The sequence below is a fragment of the Nelusetta ayraudi genome, unplaced genomic scaffold (assembly GCF_046127955.1).
Source record: "Nelusetta ayraudi isolate G7.1 ecotype Tasmania unplaced genomic scaffold, CSIRO-AGI_Nayr_v1 ptg000070l, whole genome shotgun sequence".
NCBI classification, from domain to species: Eukaryota; Metazoa; Chordata; class Actinopteri; order Tetraodontiformes; family Monacanthidae; genus Nelusetta; species Nelusetta ayraudi.
In genome coordinates this window covers 7,064,518-7,088,371 of record NW_027466120.1, presented here as the reverse complement: position 1 = coordinate 7,088,371, position 23,854 = coordinate 7,064,518, and the positions used below count along the sequence as shown (strand labels likewise).

Genomic DNA, 23,854 nt, shown 5'->3' with positions numbered 1-23,854 from the left:
AACAGGAACCTGCCCCCATTCCTCACTTTCACTCCCTGACAAGAGCCATCCTTGCTGAAATGTGAGCCATCGCATCTGAAATAGCTTAGACTGTTGTGTCATTTATCACGACAAACAGATCAATCAGAAACCACACTGGGAGGAAATGTGAGCAACTTTTCGGAAGAACGGGGATGAGAAATTTGGCTTATTTTCACTTTTATTAACCAGCCAAAAAAGTGTCATCCATGGTGATTCTTTGGCTTTCTGGTCACCAGTGCTGAACAAGAAGAGCTGAAGGGGTTCCAACAAAACTTGGTGGGGAACGTTGTTATGGGACCCATTAAAGTCTGGCGTGATTTTCGGTCAACGGTTCCAGGGATTTCTCACACTTTTTTTTTTAAAAGACTCGACTTGCAATCTGGGGATGAATTCTAAAAATGACCAGTGAAGGTATGAATGTATATAGTCCAGTGCAAGGACCATTAATGATTGAAATGAACCTTACTTTGGCCTCTTGTAGAGATGCAAATGTCAGAAGAATTCTGACATTCTCAACCAATGGTGAGGTGAGTGGACTGGGATTAAGGGTGTGATTATATAAAATCATGCAGGGCTTCAGCTTCAGCAAGTCCAGCTCTTATTGAACCAAACCGTATTCCATAAATCTGTTCTAAAGCTTTTCGAGGGTTCAAAACATAGCTTTCATAACACTATGATATAACATCAGACTTTATCTATATTTAAGATCTGTTACCGCTGCTGCTGGGGTAACATCTTGTAGAAGTAGGCTGGGAGTGCTTTTTGCACTGATGTGTGTGATGAGGATGGATTCTCAGTGTTAATTATCTTCCCTTCGAAAAGTGGAAAGCTGTGAGGTGAGCTGTGAGCTCACAGCTTACGTGTGCATTTCCACCTCGGAGGTGGAAAACATTTTGCTCCACGGGGCCAACGGCATCCCAGAAGTCTTCATCCAATGAAAAACGAAAATAAGTCTGATGGGCGCTGATGAAGAAAATCAGTAGTTGTCCTGAGACTTCCTGCCTTTGCTCTATAACCTCCCCTTTATTGGTCTACCTTGCTGGTCTGACCTGGTGTGATTACTAGCCACTGACTGGCTGGTGTTCATCAAGTGTGTGTTGCTGAATAAGTATTTTTTTGTGTGCAGATCACGTTGCGTTTCTGTTAAGCAATGTTAATCAGTTAATTGTTTATTGGTGCGAAACAAAAATAATTAAAAAAAATAAAAGCCTCCATGAACAGATGTTAAAATAGTTTACATTAACGCAAGTCAATGTAAACTATTGAAAATAAGAAAAAAAGTCCACGAGCAGAGCAAGGGTTTATATTAACGCAGATCTGTAGATAACGCACAAACAAAGCACACTGGTCCTGCCAGTAGAAAACTGTTCAAGCTTTGGAATGCACAAAGCAAACAAAGAGTCTGGATTCTTTTAACAAACACTGTTATGCAGCTTTTACTTGAGAGTATTTGTAAATATTTTAGAAAGCCCAGTGCTATTCATCAGAACTGCTCTTAGTGCCAATAAACAAGTAGAAGCTGATGTTTTAGTCGGGGTGCAGTGAAATAAAATCCCTTCGCTTCCCGGATGACAAAAGGGAGACGGTTTGGAGGCGAGAGGTCGCGGCGAGGAAGTCACTGCGTAGCAATTTGAATGTTGGGGGAAAAAAAAAACAACCAACAACTTTTTTTATTCATGAAATCTGTTGCCACATGGACGGCTTTGTTTGAATATGTTTTGGTTTTCGGTGTGAGGCTCGGCTATATTAAGGTTGTGTAGATGGAGATGAAAGAGCGCAGTCTTACAAAACTGCAACATCAAGCCGCAATGACTGACTGCAGAATATCATCTTGTCATAAATCCATTATTATTCAAATTATATCATATTATCTTATCATTATTATTTGTTGTTGTCTACATGTAGACCTTGATAGACAAATGATAGAATGACAAAATCCACCAATTATACTATGGCCATTTGTTTTTATTTTTACTATTTGAAGCATATTGATAAGGACTCATTGATGTTGCGATTTCAAACTACCAGTGTTTTTTTTCCTCAGGTTGCCTTTGGAAAGTTGTGCAGACTATAGAATCTAAATGGTCTTCTTTGTTCACTGTCTGTCTTTTTCTTCTTTCTTGTTAAACTTTTTTTTTTTTTTTTTACCTCACAGCGAGACTCTTTGGGGTGATTTCTGCGCCATGCCAGATATTAACACATAGGGATTTAAAGGAAGAAAGGTTACCGATGTGGGAGTTGAGACGGTCTTTTAAGATTTGCGCTGCCCTGGATTGCTGGCGCCGCCTTGAGCCTCTCTCATATTTTCGTGAGAGGCAAAGTGGCGACCCTGAGCGAAGGCTCGCTGTGCACTGAGGAAGAAGGCCGTCGTGCTGCATTCACGCAGAGATACAATTCAGGCAGCTAATGAGCAAGGGCGCCGCGCTGGAGCGGCACGGAGCGGCTGGCCCTGCCCTGTCACTGTGTGTCCGCACATGCCGATGAGGTTGCCGGACTGGCTGGCAATGAGCAGACTGGACACGGGCCATATGCTGACACACTGAGGCCACACTGCAGTGTCTCTCAGAGTGGATGGACGGCAAGAGATTTTCTATCACTAGCTGTGTTTCCACGACAGTTTTTCACAAAATTAAAGCGATATTTCTAAAATTTCGACAAAGTACAATAGCGATTTGCAGGGGTTTCCCTTGAATGGTGTGAAGCGCATAAGCTGTCATTTCGCGTTTTGGAGCAAAATTCAAAATATAACAACCATTCTCGCTGTCAAGAATGGTTGTTATATTTTCCTCTTTGATTACTTGTAAAAAATATTTTGTGCCATTTTCAAGTGATTTTCACTTGTGGAAAAATAAAAACTGGCAAGTGAAATGATCTTGCTGAAACATCCAGCTTTGACCTTGATGTAGCTGTGTACCTGCAGAAGGCAGTGTGTGGGCTGTGGATGACTTCTACAAAAAAAAAAAAAAAAAAAACTGCACTGATTCTTACTGTGATGTATCACACACACACATAGAGAGGCCCAAAAACTTCTTCTTCAAGCACAGAGTAAGTTCTGCTCAGTTTTAATTTTATCTTCACCAAGATGCCCTGAGGTGAAATTCTTCTCGGTTTCCACAACAATAAAGAAAAGGTGCAGCTGATCCTGAAAAATCAATATGTTGTACAGGCGTCAACGGGATAAGGCTCAATTTGTATGGTTCAAAGGGCAAGAAGCAGAAGACAGACAAAGGATGGGTGGGCTTAGGGAGCCCTAGGCCAGTGGAGATACTCACAGGGGATGGTGCGAAGGTACAAGTTGTCTCTGATCACCTGCTGGAGTTTATGGTCCAGGGAGCCTTTCTGGAACTGCAGGCTGAGGTAGTGACGCAAATCAGTATTCAGCACCTTACCTGGAGGAAGAGACAGAGACATCTGGGTCAGTGCGACAATTAAATTGCGCAGGAGGACATCTGCACACGTTTACAACACGCCCACACCCATAATTTGATTTGGAGGCAATTAAAAAGGCATTCAGAAATTTAAATAATGATATACTGTGCCATGCCACTGCATGAAGACGTGCTACTAGCCTGCAATGGGAGATAAATTCATGACCAAGTTTGAAAAAAGGAGAAGCGTGATGATGTAAGAAGCTGCTGCAGAGACTGAAGTCAATTGCTGGCCTGGCTTCATGTTGTACTACTGGGTTGCCACTCTCGGTGTATCAAAGTCTGGATCAGCCTGAGATCAGGTCGTCTTCGAACCTTGCCTCTTTCTCTCATTCTTACAATGTCATAGTTGCATTTACTTGGAACATTAGGCTACTGTCCTTTTCTCTTTTTGTGACACACCACTGCGTAAAGATTTTCAGTGATCTGTCTTTCTGATGCTGCTTTTGCAAACTTTGGTTATTTTTTGTTTTATCTGATCTTATTCATTCACGCTGGCCTACATAATGAAATGCAGCTCATGACATCGAGCTCTCAGAACAGTAGTGGGGTCATTTCTCTGGACTGAGGTCACTGCTCATCCATTTGTGCAAGTGGTCTGACCCTGCACAAAACCCTGCACTGGGATGAGATCACAAATCATTTCAACGCTTACATTCACACTACTGCTTGAGCTATGCACAACTACGTCTGACTTGAGCGGCCCACGCTCTTTAAGACAACTCCTAACCGCTGAGTAGATATTTATTCACGTCCCGGTTTGCTGCGCCATCATTTGCACTTTGCCTCCTACTCTGCAACTTCCTAAATACAAGCACACACATGCACAAAGAAAAAACCAAAAAAATAGTCTGTACTTTTCTGGAGCAACAGCATGTCAATTACGAGGCGGTACAAAGGGCTGCAAAGTCATCTTTAGGCAGCAGAAAGTTTACCATTCTCCTCTGAGCGACAGGATGTCAGAGAGAGGAAGCGGAGAGGGAAGAAACAGAGCGAAAAGTCCCTGGTGTTTTCTACAGAGACGCTCCAGATCTGTGGGCTTTCTGGCTGCGAGCAAGGAGCTGCTAGGATGTGCCTTGAATATGGCTTCTGTTACAATGTGGGCGTGGCTACACCGAGCCTCCGCCTTGACGTTGCTTCTGTGCAATTAACCCAGACAACCTGGGTCCGCACTTTCTCTATAAAAACATCACGTTGCCGTTTGCCCCGTCGGATACCTTGGTTGCAGCAGCACCTGTCAAAGCGCCCTTGATCTGCTTTTTCTTTCCTGCCGTTTAAAACGCGGCTCTGCGGGGCAAAAAGAACATGGAAATGACTGCTGTCAGTGTCTGGCAGACGGGCTGACGCAAGTATCGAGATGCCACAGATCCTCTCCACATCAGAGGATGTAGACACGTCAGAATGAGAGGCAGCAGCCAAGCTGTGAGTAACGCCGTTCAGACTGCAAATGAGATCTGCATTAAGCTGAGCAGGAAGCAGGAAAAAAAAAAACAGCTCTTCCACAAATGCACCTACGGAGATTGGAAATGCGTGATTTTTAGGCTCATTCAGCTGTTTTCCCCGTCTATGTTTTACTGTAATGTGCTGCGTCAGGTTGGAGCCCCACTGATCGAGCTCACACAGAGAAGGTGCGGCACTGAATCCACATGAAACGAACGAGTTCCAGCTCTGCTCAGTTTATTCATCACAAACACGCTTACCAAAGACCACATACTGTACTTTGATCGAGTATCAGGTTTCAAGCTGATGAGAATTAGCAGAAGAAAAAAAATAATTCAAAACAGGAGCAAGTCAGAGTAAGACAACGAAATACTCCCACAGTAAATAAAAATTTCAAAATCCCACGCATCTACGCATTTCTCTGCCCGAACTGGAGGAGCCTTTTTCAAGACGATCATTTTCTCTGGGCACTACTAAAGGAAGTGGCAAACCATAGACTATCAAAACTAAGTTGAAAAATATTTTACAATAAATCTTTTTGTCCCTGAGGGGATCTCCCAAGTACAGCTTTGACTGCTCATCAGTATAATTACTGCCTGGTTGAGGGCTTGAGTGTTTCTCTCCAGCCAGAGAGTGGGATTGGAAATATTTTAGCCACTTGGCTTTGTTGCTAGTGTGACTCTGTTTGCGCCTTAGTCTCAACACACATAAACAAACGCACACAAACGTGGGAGTATGTGTGTATGTGTGGTAGTTTCACCTGGAGCTGAGGCGCGCGCCTGCTGCTTTAGCCGAGTTTAAACAGTCGACTTGTTTGCCTGGAGGCCAGAGGTACGAGCGAGGGCAGGGGCCGCGGCATTATGTAACACCGTGGACGTTTTACTAACACCATGAATGTGAGGAATTCAGGTCGAGGGAACAAAGACTGGGTTTGGCGATGCATCGCCGCTAGAAAAGCCACAGGCCTGCGGTTCATGTTCCCAGAAGCCGTGAGACACGAGGAGACCAAAAAAACAAAGACAGCAACAGTGCTGACCAGCCTGCTGCCCCCTACTGGCAGTGGGTGGAAGGGCTTTTATGCTGGACAGAAGTTGGAGAAGCCCACATTGGTGGCTCCGTGCTGGTAAGGTTCTGATGATATTGGTGCTGCGAGACCAAGTGTAGATACTACCAGCGGGGTTAACACAATACATCCCTCCTGGCTTCTTCTCTTCTTCTCTCTAAACATAAACAAACTCACGCAAATCACCTCTCGTGCCTAAAGCAAAACTCTTACTCATGCGCTACAAACAGGCTCGTCTTTGTGGCCCGCCTGTCAGCTTCTATTAGTATAGCGCGTCGCTTCTTCAGAGACGGAGGAGGAACGAGAGAAAGGGAGGGAGCAGCAACTCTTAAACCACTCCACCCCCCACCCTCCACCTCAATACCGCAGTGCAAGCGGCCTGCCAGGCAGCGAGTGCGAGGAGGCATGGGGACACACAATGGAGGCCTTTGTGCCTTGTCATCTGGCTATCAGACGAGCTCTCATAATGGCAGCGTGGGGAAAGAGCGGGTCGCGGTTCAAGGCTGGCAAGTCATTAAAGAGCGGCTGGGGGAGGCTGGGGGAGGCTTGGGGGAGTTGAGGGAGGGGCGGAGCCACGACGATGCATGGGAACCAGAGTGGAGAGTCACCTGCTCCTCCTGCGTCACGCCGGAGATTCGTCTGTCACGTCCGAATTCCGATGGGAGTCGTCGCACCTCTGTTGGAGACCGCCACCCCTCCCCCCGCAGTGCCCCTTCTGGGAAACACATGAGGCGCTTTCCCGCTGAAATTAACTGCGTTCCAAAAGTGTGTAGACCCCGCTAACAATCGGCATTTCCTGCATTTCCCACGGACGCCACCTCCCTCAAACCAAAAGAGGATGAGCTGCTCCTTTCACCGTAGTCATCGTTCAGACCGATGGAGGCGCAGCGCAGACTTAAAGGTCCAGCAGTGTGTAACATTTGGCCTGATTTATGATTTTTATATTTGGTAAAAGCTTAATATACTGTCCATATAAAACATTAATAAATATGGATACTCACAGTACAATAAATAAAATTTGGTTTTTCTACCCAGGGAACAGTTCTAATTTACATGTAAGTATATACATAGAGCAAGGGTCTTGCTCCCAGTTCGCTGCCATCTTGCACCGCAAAAATTCTAAGGAAGCCTGGCGTGGACAATCCAGCCCACCCAATTAACCAATGAAGAAGAAGGTGGACTAGGTATCCAGGTTTGTGTAGTTCACTGGCAAGCTTAGGAGTGGGAGGTTGAGCGAAAGAGTCGTGCAATGTAAACTGTAACCACTTGATGTCGGCGTTTCCTCTCAAAATCTCCAAATATTACACAGTGAACCTTGAGTGGTGTTCTAACGGTGAGGGGTTGCAGGCGAATGTAGCTGAGGTGAGAAAAGACTCGCAGAGATTCCATCCGGAGGAGATGGCTCACATTTTTCTGCGTGACTTTAAACTAGCGCCAAGCCGCGTCAACGCAACCCGATGGTTGAAACTCGCTGATGGATGGCCAGCGAGTTTAAACTGGATTTTTGGAGAGTGAGAAAAAGGTAATAGGGAGTTTTATCTACTGTTTTCTCACTGCGCTGTCTGATCGTTTGCTTCTGATCAAAGTTTGGCAAAAACTAACGCAGCCTGTTTCTGAGTTTGCTGCCATTTCTTCCTGTGTGCACTGTGCACTCCCTTAAACGTGTCCATTCAAATGGAAATAAGAAGCCAATTTCTGCTTTGATACTTGGGTTAAATCTTGGTGTAATTGGACAGAGAGGAGAGAAGAGGAAAAGATAATGCACAGGGCCTGAAATAATATTGCTTTGGTGCTTTGATGCTGCCGCAAGGACATCAATGCCCTTTTCAGAGGATCAATAAAAGTTTATCTTGTCTAACAGAGAAAATAAGGCCAAAAAAAAGAACTGACTTCTCAAATCAGTTTCAAACGGTGCCGTTTAAACCCCGCAATTACTGTCTGCTCTCTCAATATTGAACACACAAAAACACACTCACACAGTAATCAACAGATAATGAACAAAGGCACATGCTGCCGCCCATCACTCCTTTCCCAGCCCACCAAGACAAATACTTTTTACTTTCTGCCATGGGAAAGTGCTGCTGCAACTCTCAGCTCACCTCGCCATCTGTCATTCCATGTAACTGGTGTCAGAACGACTGAAATGGTTTCAGAAAGTTTTTCATAGAGAGACAAGCTGTTTTTTGGATTTTCATTTTTATTCATTTATTTATTTACCACAAACTGGACAGTAGTCCCAAACCTCTTGTTAGGCCTGATGAGTCAACTGTTTTGGCTTTGGTTTAGTACAAAGAGTGGAGGTCTGTCATGGATTCAAGTTGCTGCTGGATTTAGATTTTTTTGTTAAATTATTTCCGACCACTAAGAAAGTCTCATTGTCAGGATTTCTGCATTAAATACAGTCAGGGACATGATGGTTTTTTAAACAGTTCTCTTGTATCCAAGGGTTGCTGGGATACTCCAGTAAAATAAAACATCTCTAAGGAGACGACTCAAGATATATGGCTCTATTTTCAGAATCTCAGACTATCTGCACTTTACTTTTTACTTCATCAGTACAGAACTTTGAATTTACAGAGATTTCAATGAGATTTGGGGTCTGGTTTAGTACAAATGTCATTTTAATGGAATAAAGTAGGTATGGAAGGAATAAAGTAAGTAAATTGAGAATTTTAAAGGTTCCCTTCATTTATTACAGATCAATATATATATACGTATGTATTGTTCGGTGGAGGACGTACACAGATGAGAAACTGCATATTGTGATATTGCCACTACCGCACATTAAATGCCATATGCAACATATTAAAGCAATTTTTTAGAAATCAAAGGTACACAAGAGACTGCAGTGAGATGATCTGCCAGTCAGTCTTGCAGGATTTCACATCTACCTATAACAATGATAGCGTATAGGGGCGATGGGCAAAATCAGAAATGCATGCGAGCACTGCGCAACATGTTTGGCTTGTGCTATAGTGGCAACACTTCAAATATGACGTGGACTTTGCAAAGACATCACCGCTGCCACTGCAACCACTTCCCCCTGCTCCATTAAAGCAGCCCCTCCGTGCAGGTTGAGGCAGCGCAAAATCTATGACCAAAGCATTCGGGATGTGGACGGGGATTTCAGTCCGTTTAAAGCGCTGGAGCTGTTCAGTCGGTGTGCCGAACATGCACTGCATGTGCAATAGGTGGCAGTAACGTCATGTTTTTTTGTGCATACTAAGAAACGCATCGAAAACCTACAATTTTAATGAATGAATGATTTGTTTATTCCTTTTTTTTTTTTTTTTTCCTTTTTCTAGAATTCTGAATCAGAATCGGGGGGACACTTTTGTGAACCTGCTGAATAAAACACGCTGAAATCAATGATGCCTTCTCTTCTGTGCAGGGAAAAACATGCCAAACCAAACTGAATGGGGACTGTGACACTGAAAATGTGATATGAGCCAAAGCACACATTTCTGAGCCGTTCTACAACAAGTAAACTGAATTCTTGACACGCAGAGTGGAAATTTTTTAAAAAGCACACCATCTGGGCAAATACAGCTGCAGAACTAGTGGTGTGCAACATGAATTTGCCATTAGAACCGTAGTGGCAAAAGCAAAAAAAAAACCAAAACAAACAGACTTGTCTGTTTGATGCCTTTGGGACACTATCACGCTCAAATTCTATCGATCGATGGAGTGAATCAGCTCAGGCACTTACTAGCACAGCTTTTGTCCTTCTTTTTTTTAAAAAAAAAACTCAGACAGCTTGTAAACAATATCACAGCGGGCTTCACGGACACATCTTGTTGCGATTGGAGCAGAAGCAATGCAAAGATGTCACCAGCAGGGGTGTCAGTGGGCATCTAACGAGGCAATTCATTGACAGGACCACAGCTCTGGCAACGGTGAGAGAGCCCCTGCCATCTGCTAATTAGCACATAGTTAGGTCCATTTGGCAACTCGGGGGGAGTAGAGTTACCTGCCTCAGTCTGCGTGTAGGATGGCCAGGGACGGAATCAACAGCTATTGGCATGGAGGCAAGGCTCTGTACGATTTCTTCGGAGCGATGAGGAGACGAAAGAAAAGAGAGCATTCCGCAGAAAACACTCTCCATCGCCAGAACAACGTTTCTCTGTGAATATATAAGCGGCAGGGCTACATTAAACTCCCACACTTTTAGTTTGGATTGCAGAACCTGCGTTCCGTCAGTTGTTTTTATCGCTCGTCTTCCCCTATGATTAGCTGTATCCTTCCTTAAACTCAGACTGCAATGGAAATAATTTAGCGGTTTGGCATGTCAAATGACTTCCTACTTGTATCTATTATGAAAAAAAACCCTGAGCCGTTTTGGAATAAAATATCTTCAACTCAGCATCATTTTGTCTTTAAGAGCGTCCTCAATTCTTTTAATGGACACCAAATAGCAGGGGATAAAGAGCCTGACAAGAAGAGGCCCCAGTTCTATTTTGAGCTTGCAGCACAAGGACAATTGCATTATTGCTGCACTCTTGGCAAAACAGCACATTGGAGTCTTCAGGCAGAAAACTTATAGGAACGCTCTTGTTACACACGACATGCAGTCTTAATGTTGCAGGCTTATCATAGCCAATGTAATAATCAACAGTGCACTTGTTAATCTGAGCAGATGGGGCCCCAATGCGCTCGCCATTTAAAAACATAGAAAGAATCAGGAAGGATTTCCCGCTAAAAACCAACATGGATTTCACTAATTGTCCTTTAGTTACAAAACATGTTGAGTGCCACTCATATTGTATATTGTCAATATTTAATAGGCTATTCAATAGAATGATTCATCAATGTGACTTTGCGCAAACGAGGAAAGCCCACTTCCAAGGGAGGGTGATTTTGTGGAAGGCTGTAAACAGTGGGCTAAATCTGCTGCTGTTGTTGTTGTTGTTTTTTTTAAATTGTAGAGTTTAAATTGTGCACTGCTGCTCCACTGAAGCAGACGAGGAAAAGAAAAAAGGTCAGGAAAAATGGGTCTGGGTGGCTTTACAGGAGGAGAATAGGTGGCAGGGTGATGTAATCCCACTATCGCATCCAAACCAGATTTTCCACCAGGGGCCTCATTTATCAAGTGTGTGTAAGAACAGATCAGTGTGTAATCAGTGTGTAAGGATACTCCCACTAAGAGTGTGGAATTCATGAAGTTGTTGCCACATTTAGAGACGTGTGTAAATATAATTGCAGCACTGTTGATGTGCGCAGAGTAAGGCTGCTTCCTACCAGAAAACAGAACATACACAGATGCTGGTAAATAAACATTTAAATAATAATACATCATTGAAATGTCTTTGATAGAAAATATTTTTTTCTGTAATTATTCAATTTTTACAAAAAAAACCTTTCCACTGATGACTGAGTGAAAGGTCCTAGGGTCTGGGTTTTCTGTCCAAACAGATGTGGTTAAGTTAACTTATTTAACAAATTTAAATGGATGGAGGTTTTCTCTGCTGCCACCACTTTGGTGACAAATGTTTTCCTCCCAATCCCACACAAGGTGAGAGGTGCCCTTGACGCTGTCCTTTCTAATCCAATTGCAGTTTAGAGAGAAAAAAGCTGAACTACCACTCAGGCCAGGCACTGACTTGTCTCATCTGTCCCTTTTGGATTCCTAACTGGTGGAGGAAGGTGAGAGAACAGTCAAAGTCACCCTGTGGTCATCCAGGATGGGCGGGGCTTTTTTCCGTTGCCCTCCTGCGATGCCGAGCAAACTGGCAGATAGAAACAACTCCCACACATTCTTCCACCGTCTGCTTCCCTGACAGAGAAGAAATGTGTCCAGAGCTATGCTGGTTTGACTCGCTTAACCTGATACCTGAACATATTGGAGATTGTCCGACTGCGATGCCAATGTGTGTCTCCATCAAAGCCGCCATTCAGCCTAAAACACTGATGAATGTACAGAGCAAAAAGCAGTTTTCTTAGTTTTAAATTGGATCTTCCTCAGAGTGTAGCTGGATGAATAGCTCTTAGTTATACTCAATCTTTAAAAATTTGAATATGGGCTTGATCACTGAATTTACAGCTTGACTGGAATAAACCTCACTGCTCACAGTTTGCCTGAGGACATCTCCGATGCGTAGAACCAAAGATTAGACAGAAATAAATACACGACTCACAAAACCGTTGGAATATTCGACTTTCAGCTTCTTGGCTGTATTTTCCAAACTTTATAGGTGAACTTAACTTGGCCCCTACATTTTCTATTGTATTGTAAATTCATATGTCCAAATCACTTCAGCGTCAACATTTTAAAAATAAACTTCACCCAAACAATCTCTCACACTTTGTGAATGCTGCCTATATTTAAAGTAAAAAAGAGATTAGTGCACAGATGTGGGGAAATGTGCTACGACAGAATCAAGGGGAAATTTAAACAATCCATGGGGGCCTGCGGTTCGCTACTGCAAGGACGCTGCCTAAATGTGATACTTCCAGTATCACATTTATGTTGGCTGATGGGGAAGAAGAGATGAGAGAATAACAACAACACAATTTTAACATGGAATCGAAATCCTCCCAGCTTTCTATTAGCAATTCACTCTCTTTCTCCTCCAAATGCCAGCTGCTTGAGTCACCCTTAGACTGCCTAATACCAAAGCTCACAGGGTGTCACAGAGAATACAAAAAAGGTAAGATGGCGAAAGGAAGAAAGATGACGGTAAAACTGCCGACACGAGGTAGAAAGCAGGGCAGGAAGTCGTTTGTGTGGGCGAGATGAGCAGTCCTTGTTTGCGTTCGCATTTTCCCCTATAGCCTCGCCGTTGTGATCTGCTGCTGCGCCGAGGCCGTCTGTCTGCGACGCCCGAGAAGAAACTGGAGATTGCCGCAGCACACCTTGCAAAAAAAAACAAAAAAAAACAAAACCTGCCACTATTTGCCACAGACTTGCAGTCTGAAACCTCCATCCGTCTGTCTGCACACAAACACAAAGCCCCACCTGCTGGACGAAAGCAAACGCGCCAAGGCCACAATGAACCTCTCTTACGCCACGTGAACCTGCACGGGCGACGGCAAACTGATCAAAGAGCGCAAAACTCCGTCCCCTATCATCTCCGTGAAAGAGAGCCATCTTTACCTCCCGTTGAGCGGAGTGGGTTGGAGGGCTGCACGCTGCCTTCGGCGGATCAGAGCGAATGCGATATATGACATTGGAAGAGATCAATCAATGTATTATTGAAGGATGAGCGTGAGAGGAAACGTGGGGATGCCGCTGCAGCTCGATGGATAGAAAACGCAGGAAACACAAAAGTCTGTCATCCTCGACTCTTTTGTCACGAGGAGCGCACACACACACGTGCGAGCGTACAAAGAGGACCTTTGAAGTCGCAAAAAAACATGCGTGCTGGGACTGATTGTTCTCTGGTGCGTGGACTTACGTGTAGGACAAACAGACCTGGTGCAGCGACGCCTTGTGCATGTACGACAAAGGCTTCTGCTCAAAGGCCTCAGCGTAGTAGGCATTGTATTGAAGGAGCTCCTTGGAGGGTCTGCAGCTGCTGATTTAATGTGGAGAACTCCCCTCTGCCTCTCTTGAACTTCAGCTCAGTCACATCTTCAAAGGACTTGCAGCCGGTGCAAGCACCAACCAGAGCTTCAGCTATGTTCCTTAGTGTGGATATAATTAAATTAAATAAAAAAAGGGGAATTATTCTTTTCTATCGACGCAATAAATTTTATTTTTTTGAGAAATAAGGCCTGGATCAATGAAATACTATCCTGTCACCAACTTGCAGGTGAGGCTTCATTTACTTGAAAGCAAATCTGAAGGAAAAAAAATCAATACATGCCACTATTCTTTTCTTTTGCAATGTCTTTGTTTTGTGCAAGTAGTGCCAGATGGTGTGTTGCAAAACTTATGCAATGGAAACCAGTGTCAAAGATTGGTGAATGATACATATAGTTAAAGGGGCTGTGGTCATTAGCTTGAATAAAAGATCAGACTGTGAATATCGTTGTTAAAATCCATCCATTTATCTTTCTTTGAATCTAAGATCTTTCCATGACGGATTGACTCTTCCTCAACGAGCCTCCGTGTTGAAGGTGTCAGCAACTGCACGGACCCGAAGTAGAGGTTGCAACATGCACAGCGAGAGAGGGAGAAAGAGGGAGAGAGAGAGAGAGAGAGAGAGAGAGAGAGAGGGAGAGAGAGAGAGAGAGAGAGACTGAAATGAGGTGTAATCAGTGCAACCTCTGACTCCAAAACATTTCATATTGCTGACAGCCCCCTCACTGCAGAGGTTTTTTTTTTTTTTGGCTGTACACCTTGTTCTCACTGCTGGCTGCAGCAAAAATCCATTCCAGGTCTGAGGATTGGTTCTACCACCCCTTTTTGTCTCCTACACACACACACACACACACACACACACACACACACACACACACACACACACACACACACACACAGTGTGGTTCATCTACTGGATGTCAGGTGAGAATAGATGCACGAAGGGCAGCCACTCTCCTATATTACATCCGTCCATCACGGCGCTCGCTTGTAACCATTTTGAGTCAGCAGTTTTAAATGCACTACGTGTGAACGAGAGCAGATGTTGGACTAAGTGATGGCGGAAGGGGACACAAGGGTAGAGTTTTTTTTTTTCGTTTCTTTAGGTTTAATAATCCCTATGGACGCTGCTCCACCGCGGGCGGACTGACGTTTAGGCCGTGATTTATCTGCCGCTCTTTGAAGGCACGTCGGAGGCTGGTGGTGGACACTCAGATGCCCGGGGAGAGCAGGGGGCGAGGGGGGCCAACGGCTGCAGCCGCATGCAGCAGATAAAACAGCTCAGTTCAAATGTGAAGCATCAGAGTCGCAACCTCCCAGCAACTGCCTGCAGAGGCTCTCTCTGAGGACTCGATGTTGCATTCCTGCAGTTTTCCCCCTCGCAGATGTTTAAGCCGTGTTTAATAAATAAAACGGTCCACATGACCGATGGGCTCGCGGCTGCGAGGCTAACTGGAGGGAGTCGACACGAACGAGTGCGTGCTTGTTTCGTCTCTGAGGAACAGACAGCCAACAACCTCCTCTGAGTGCGTGTGCACGTGGCGCGCTCTCTCCTGCGTGTTTGTCGGAATACGTCCAGAAAAGAAGGCGCCGCCCGCTGCAGGGATGTCAAGTTGCAAATGTTGTGGCTGGATGTGTTGGAAAAAACATGCAAATCTATTGGCTAAATTCTCAAAATCCACTTTAAATCCACGAGAGAACAGGCAAGCGTTTGGAAAGAAGAGGGTTTCTCATATATGTGTGTGGGTGTGTGTGTGTGTGTGTATGTGTGTGTGTTGCATGCAGCGAGCATGGCGGCAGAGACACCCAGCCTGAGTGGGTGAGTGATGGTGTGATGCTGCCCAGGGTCGAATCCAGTCATCGCTGATTTAATAAAGCAGAATCCCCCTCCACCCCCCCACCCCCGGCTGATTCATAGGCCTTTGTTATTTGGATGATGTCACAGAGATAGCACCCCCGGAGCTCCACCAGGGGAGGTTCGGGATTTTAGCCCGAGTGATTCGTTCCATGTGTGCTGGATCCTCGTGACTCACTGAGTGTTGCTCTCATATCATTTACGCATGAAGAAGGAGAAGGAGAAGGAAAAGAAGGAGGAGAAGAAGGAGAAGGAGGAAGAGGAGGATGACAAGGAGGAGGAGGAGAAGAAGAAGAAGAAGAAGAAGAAGAAGAAGAAGAAGAAGAAGAAGAAGAGGGAGGAGGGGGGAAAGGAGGAGGAGGAGCAGGGGGGACGGTCAGTCCCCTTTTGAGAAGTTCTCCTTAAAAGAAAACCTCCCGCAGTGTGGGCACAGTCATGCCAGAAGAATGGGGGCAATGAGGCCAGGTTCAATGTTACTGGTGACGTTGATCCAGCCTCCATCTACAGCCCACAGACTCTGAGGACCACCTGAACAAATCGCAAGCACCAGCGCCAAACCACACAGATAATATTCCACATCTATGGAAATGTCAATAACTGCATGAGGACGTGGTCACTCTGACCGCAAAACCCGCGGATTAGCTCAGTGATACTTATCTAAATATGGCTTGTTTGTCTAGTGACACCTGGAATTTCAGAGAGAGATAAGGAACAATGACGCAAAAAACACAATATGCACGGAAAAATATCTATAACCTCTTCATCTTGAGACCCCTTTTTGAGCGCAAGGTATTATTCAGGCCTTCCATGGGGCATTTTTCTCAAGTTGAAGCAGTGTCTGCTTACAATTTGAACTGAACTTGTTAAAAAAAAAGCGCTGATTCAACTCCAAACCTTGGTGCCGACGCCACCAAAAGGCCACACAAAACACCTGTGCCACACGAATCTGCTCTATAGGGCTGAGTGCCGGTCAACGACAGGAGCAAACTCAGCCCATTTCACCTCCGGCTGCCTTGCTGTGGGAAGGAGACAGACAGGAAGAAAGGAGCAGAAGATGGAAAGAGGAGAAGAGCATAATGACAAAATGCTCCCGTCTGTGTTGAGATGTCAAGAGCCGTCGCGATGCGCCGTGACGCACTTGAACAGTCCCCACCTCGCGTGCACTTTCCTCAACGCTTCCTTTGACAGTTCAAAGCGTCTTCCACCTCTCTGCTCGGAGGAGTGCGTCTCTCTGCATGGAAACAAGCCCACTCTTAAGCACCATGTGCTTTGATAAACATGTTTTCCACCGATAGCACTAACGGTGAAAAATGAAGGGGCCCGGGTGACAGCGCAGGGCGACAGCCGCACGCTGACTGACAGTTACTACATCCTAACTCGGATACGACGCGACTCCCTCGCTCCGCGTGACTTTCATGGGAAATTTTCGCCGTCAAGGTACTGAAATGGGCTTTTTTTTTCTGCAGAGGAATAAAGTTTAAATAGGCCAGAAAAAATGAAGGTTGAAAAAGAAGATTTTATGATAAAGGTGCAGTGGCGCACTTTGTACTCAATGCTGGCATAATGCTGCGGTATCGAGCTGTTGTGTTCAAATATAAGCCGTCCATCAATTGCAGACAGAGCGGATGCAAGAAGCAAAATTAGCATCTTTCTGGGTTTTGGGCAAATAAAAAAATCACCTTTTCACGTAAGAATTCTTGAGAATGAAGTTACTGTAGCACAGGAATATCGTTGCACTAATTTAGCTTAAGAAATTCCCCATAGCTGACAATTATATAAAAGCTGCCTCTAGTGTGCAATTAAAGAATTAGTAGTACTCAACTGCTACAATAGTAATGTATAAATCAACTGCAACGTACCTCTCATCTGCTGAATCTTTTTTAATAACCTTTGGGTTTCAGAACAATCATGACTTCATTAAAATATTTTAAGGAGGTATTTTATCAATTCGTGAAAGTGCATGTTGAACAAAATAATTAAATACATGAGCACATTATAATGCAATTAACAGGATAGAAGACAAAATATACTTGTGGGTACAACAATCAATCACCTCTGAGGATGCAAAGCACAACTTCTTGCACCTACAGTAAGGGGAATTGAATCCCCAGGTGAGCAAAATCCATCAGGCTTAATTACTCCAACAAGACGTCCCTTTATTAAAGCTCACGTCCCAGCGAGAGAGAAGAAAATGAGGAAGCCAGTGACAAAGACAATAAGAAATTTAATTAATTGTGAGACACACACGCGGCGGGCTTCAGCCGCTTTCTCCCGGTGCGTTTGGGAGTGGGATGAACAATGGGAGAAGGGCCAGTGGGCAGCTGCAGAATAAGGACGGGGTTCCGTCGCAGCGCACAGATTCCAGAGCTTTTGTCCGAGCCAGACGGCAATTAGCAAATGCGGTTAGCAACCCAATGAGGGGCTCGTGAGAGTGGCGAAGCTGAAGCAACTCCGCCGATGTGCACTTGGACAGGTAAGACCAGCAAAACTCTTCTTTATATGGCAAATTTGCATTGGAGACGTGTTAGACAGATGGTGAACCATCAGTCCAGCCAAATACGCACACAACTAGATACAATTCAAATGCCAACAGTATCAAATGTCAATTAAGCTGCGATATGCAACTTTGTTGTAAGAAGGCAAAAGCATCACTCTCACTTCAGCTCTGAAATATAAGTCACCCCGATCACGTTTTATAGTTATCGTCTGGCCCCACCCCCCGATGACCTCACCTTGCCTCTCCGCCGACCACCCTTGCCAACTAATGGTCGAGAATCACCGCTGTCAAAGGAATAGTGTGCATTTCAATCAGGACAGTCGCCACCAGGGTATTCTTTGCAGTTTGCACCTTCATGCCAAGTGCTGTATTATTGTTACCAGAGAGGGCGACGGTGTCAGGAAGCAGGAAGCAGGCGTGAGGACTCCATTAGGGCCAATGGAGACGCAGCGTGCTCCTGCAGTGCAACCCCTAATTTTCAATTACGACGGGGGATTAATGGCAATCAGCAAACCCAGGTGGTGCCTGTGATTAGTTAATCTGCCAAGGCACGCATAATGACATCTGTTCCACCTCATGCTAGCCTGCCCTGGTTAACACACTGTAGCAAGCGTGGGGGGAGGGTGGAAAGCGTAAGAGCGGCGAGAAGAACGTCACCAAACGGCATGCCACAACCTCGCACCAATAAAGTGTGTCACTGCAACCCCTGTCACGCGATGCGGGGCTATGAAGCAAATTTACTCGCATAAAAATCTCGGCCTGTTCCACTGGAAGCGAAGCTCCGCTCGGGGAAAATGAACTTTGGCACTTCAAAGGCGTTCTGACGCGCAATTGTGTCAAGACAAAACCCACGGAACTGATGATTAGTCTTTTTCAACTCATTTCACTGGTAAGTGGATGGACAAAGTTAAACGCTCGCAGCCAATCTCTCCAATAAAGAGGGAGGGAGAGCTGGGAGCCGTCTCTCTTTCAGAAGAATAAATACATTTTCAATTAGCCGGTGAAGGCGTTGATGAAAAATGCCATTATGGAATGCTCTGGTTTTCACTCTGCTGCCCGACTGTGATTGTTGCATTGACGACTTCCTAACTAATTGCTTTAAAAAAAGAAAAAAACCTTAGGGCTACTTTGACTTTGCATGCAAGTGTCAGATGAAACGCGCTTGGGAAACACGTAAAACACCGAAACTGTGTGGACTGTAAATGCAAACGGGTGTAATTATCTCGGTGTTAAATGTCCTGGCCCTCAGGGGACAACCACAGGCCTGCGCAATGCATATTTTATTTGCATTATTATTAATACGGCTAAATGAGGTGAGACCTCCTGACTTGTTTCTGGAAGAGGTGAGCAATTATAAATTAAAGAAATTTAAATATAAAGCCATATTCAGATGCAGGCCAAATGCTAAATCCAGCACTGGGGCTGTGGATGTCCCAGTTAGCGCCCGGCCGCCCAGTATGACTTTTAAGTAATTTCACACTAACGCAAATCACATGACCTGTCGTCACAGTTACACAAGCAAGCAGTGCCTCTCCCATCACCGCACGCCCCTGTCGGCTTTGGATGCAGCAGCAGACGCTCCGATACTCCTCTCTGCTCGGCTGAGACCAAGATGAAGCCATTAAAAATGTTGTCGCAGTGTAAAAACAGCTGTGCATTTATATTAGACAGAGTAAGTTGAGCAAAAACAACAAAGCAACAAATACAAAAAATAGTATAAAAGCAGACGTTCTGACTGCGTAGCCGCACACTTGGTTGAGGACTATCCAGGCGTGAGACTTTACAGGGCCGTGATGATTGTCGAAAGTTTTTCCTAAAAAAAAAAAAAAAGCCAAAAAAAACGCGGAGCTCATCAAGCTTTTGAAGATTGCCGCCGCTGTCAATCAGGAGCGAAGATCTAAGGGAAGCGGAGAGAAGTGAGGAGCGCAAAGTAACTCACTGTCAGATCACAAACTCCAGGCTGCACCGGAGGGAAAACAACGGCACTTTGAGCCCTTTCAAAAGACTAAGTGCACTTCTATAATTGCTGACGTGGCTGATTCTGGGATTAATGACGAAGCCAAATGTTCAACTTTTGAGGCTCGTAGGACGAACATGTGTCAAACTTAACCATGCGGACAACTTTGTTCACACTATTAATGATGAGCAATAGACCAGTCGCCCATGACTGAAGCAATTAGACTTCACTTGGGTATTTTAATTATTAATATCTGACAATGTTTATGTAATACATTTCACTTATTGAATAGGTTTTCAGATTTTGGGGGCTGATTTATTCAGGTCTGCCTGTATGAATTAGTGCACAAGCATCACTGCACACACAAACCCATGACGATGAGGATTTGTGTCTTCTCAAATGGGCAAAACAGCACAAGCAGTCCATTTAGTGCGTTTGCCATAATGAACATGCAAATACAGGCATCTGAAAATATGGGGTGGGGAGGATGCAAATAGATCGTTTGGCACGCGCATTGTGATTTGCCAAAAATGAAAAGGACTGCGGTGGTCGTTTCTGCGTCTTGATTTAGCGTGTTTGAAAGGCAGCTATTATCTGGCACAGCGTCACGCTACACATTGGCCTCTAGCGCGACAACCGATGCTGCGAGGTGGCAGGCACCGGAGAATCCGGTCCAAAGCCATTTGTCGTCATGAGCCGTTTGAGGTCCCTGGGCTACATTTTATTTATTTATTCAGCAATTAAATTGATGTTACGATTGTTGAGAGCGAGCGCACTCGACGCTCACATGACTCGCGCCTCCTGTGAGGCTGTACAGTCCTGGTTACGAGTCCAAATTTCATTTGTATAGCCCAGGTGTAAAAAAACACCGGGGTCTTCACATTTTCTACGGATGCAAAAGCCTCAACCATCAGACCCCCAGACTGGGCGAGGAAAAGAGGAAAGAAAAAAATAGTGACAGGGAATAGAAGAAACCTCATGGAGAACTGCTCTTTGTCTCAATGGGTGGACGTGCAGTGGGTGTTGCAAGAACTCTAGAGTGAAGAGGTCTGTATATGTAGTCCACAGTCCAAAACAGCAGGTGGCCATATGCCAGTTCTGCAGCTAGTTCACATCCAGACCAGATTCTCTGCACCAGTGTAAAACCTTGACCCTTGTCGACTGAAAATCTTCATCTTCTGGTTCAAACACAGTGCTCAGTCAAATACAGCTGCGTATTTCTATGTTTGGGCTCAGTCCTCTAGACTATTCACTATCAGAAGCCCAAGTACAGTGGTGATCTGTCCCAAAACACTTGCATTGCAAGAGCGCGATCGACCGTCCACGCCCAGGCCCAAAGCTACACACATAACAAGATGCACACTAAAACAAAACAAAGAAACTGAAGCTTTCCTGCTGTCATCATGGGGAGCAGTTTAAATTGTTTTCCTGCCCTTGGATCAGATAAGGTACAAGGCAAGACAAGAGTCCGCCTGATGGACAACACACAAAGGAGATAAAGTCTTTCTTCTTTAAGGGGGGAGCAAACATGTAATCCGTGAAAAGGCAGCAGTGGCTTCTCTCTCCTCTGAGAAGTGGCGTCCGAGGGGCAGCCGAGTGATGAACAAGCCTGTGATTGATGTCACTGATATCTGTCCTCCGTCCTCCCCTCCTTCCCTGGCCGCCGAACACGGTGTGAATGAACACCAGCTCAGATTTATGATACTGGGGATGGCGTTATGAAAAATGATCTCGGCGGTTTTCAAGGTTTTGGATGAATGAGAGTGGGAGGGGGAGTGCGAGAGGCAAAAGGGAAAAGCGTAATTGAATTCTGCAAGGATAAATGTTGGAATGGGCGCAGCTCTCCGTGCGTCTGTCTGAATGAGAGAAATAATGCACGGGGGGTGGGGGGTTGCGAGAGGGAAGCGCAGAGAGGCGAGAAGCAGAGTATCAAACATTTGCATCATCTTCGCCGTGGTGTCGCAGTGTGCCAAATCCCTGCCAGCCAGCCAGCCAGCCAGCCAGCCAGCCAGCCATCCAAACCAAACGGCGCATATATTTAGCCGAGGACTCCACTCGCTGGCTTTCCACACGCTGCTCGGCTGCTTAGCATGCCATCCGCCCTCGTGCGTCGTATAAATATTAGATGCGATGCACCCAGGACTGGAGATTTACTGCCAAGACGTGTGACGGACACAAAGACAAGCAGACAGAGTCCAAAAAAGAAGAGGGTGGAAATACACACGTCAGGGACGAGCGTGTGGCTGATAAGAGAGGAGGTTTTCTTTCAGGTGGAGAGAAAAGCTTCCCAGCGGCGGCGGCGGCGGTGGCAGTAGCGGGGTCGTGACGTCAGATTAGTGTCAGAGCGCTTTGGGTAGCGCCGTCGTTTCACCGCATTCAGGAGCAGGAGTTGTTTGCAGGCGGCGTGGGTAAAAAGAAAAAAAAGGGGGTAAAAAAAAGGGAAAGAGCAAAGCAATCAGGGGGAGAGAAACATCCATCACCCAGACGCCTTCTGGGGATTTCAACCCTTGCAACTGTGCAGATACACTTGCGCAGGTTGTTTTGTCACCAAGTAAAAGCAAGTGTCACACGCAGTTCTTCATCCAGTGGGGAATAAATAGCGCCACCGCCGTGTGACGGGAAGTCTTTCATCCCCTTCAAAACGTGGTGGCTGTGTAAAAAATAAAAAGCAAGCAAAGAGTAAGATGTGTTCTCAACTGGAATGTGTTTTCCGCTCCCTAAATCTGCTTCCTCGACTGTGATCATGACGACGCAAAAAACAAATTGTGCAGCGTTACAGATGTTATGACACAGCAGGATTTGTCTCACTTTTCTTTTCTTTTTTTTGCTATGACCTATAAAGTCAGTTTTAGCAGCTGACGACGCTGCAACTCACAAAAGGCCTCATCCAAGTCTGGTGAAGCCCTGAGGCTGCAGCTTCCCTTTTTGCCCCACACACCATCAGCATCAACACACATCTTACAAAATTTCCTTTTTTTTTTTTATTTTTTTATTGTGTTTAAACTGGGCACTTGGGCAGATGTATGATGGGTTCAGAAGGTTGCATCAGGGAGACACAGACAAATGACACCAATAAGTGTTCTGTTCATTGTTAAAAAGAAAAACTAACAACTCAATTCTTGTGTGTTGTCCATGGTAATCAGGATTATGGCGTTATGCTGCTGAACAATCCAGTTTTAACCTGGATGGAACGGTGCACCTGCAGAAGGTAGCAGGTGGGTTCAACGTGGCTGGACTGGGATGTTGGACAGTTTTAAAGGTCCAGTGTAGAATATTTGGCCTGGTTTACAATTTTTATATTGGTAAAGGCTTAACATTCTGTCCACAAATACTATAATAAAAATGTATACTCGCAGTACAATAAAGGTTCTATTTATATATGATATAAATAGAACCCCACCCCCCCACCACACACACACACACACACACACACACACACACACACACACACACACACACACACACACACACACACACACACACACACACACACACACACACACACACACACACACACTCGTGATCGCGACAGCAAAGCACGACACGAGTCTGGGCCGTCTCTCGCTGAGATTGTCCCAGTCTTAAGAGGTGCCTCCGCCAGATTCACAGTCACAGTTTCCAATTGCTATTGGTCCATGACTTCAAACAAAAAAGCCCTTGTAATCTGCACACAGTGTCCCACCGTCACGGGAGGGCTGCTGGAGGGTTTCACTAAGGCACAGCCATTGGAAAAAAAAAAAAAAGACAGAGTAAAAAGAACAGAAAAGAAAAAAAGGGTTTTTGTTTCTATTATATCAGTGTCTGCTGTGTGGAGTCCCGCTGTAATCCTTTCTATCTGATCTGACTCTCAGCGTGCCTCGCGGTTTCTTCAGAGTTAGTGAGTGGCAGTTGTTGGAAAGATAAGATAGAGGAGGCTTCACTCACTTAAGATCAGTGATTAAAAATACTTGATGCAATGGCGATATGATTATTAAATGCGAATAAAGTGTGTAAGTATCCATCATTGTGGCTGTTGAAGTGTATGATAACCTCTAAGGTGTACTGACAGTGTCTCGACGTGGCTGAACAATG

At 45.1% G+C, this 23,854-nt stretch overlaps 1 protein-coding gene across 2 annotated transcripts in view; it reads right to left on the bottom strand.

Moving 5' to 3' along the window:
* Window positions 1-23,854, bottom strand: part of magi3a (membrane associated guanylate kinase, WW and PDZ domain containing 3a) — a 111,364-nt gene that overhangs the window by 39,408 nt on the left and 48,102 nt on the right. For both annotated transcript variants that reach the window (XM_076042524.1, XM_076042525.1), the window contains exon 2: window positions 3,294-3,410. In XM_076042524.1, the coding sequence (XP_075898639.1) occupies window positions 3,294-3,410 (117 nt within the window). The remainder of the gene's footprint in view (window positions 1-3,293; window positions 3,411-23,854) is intronic.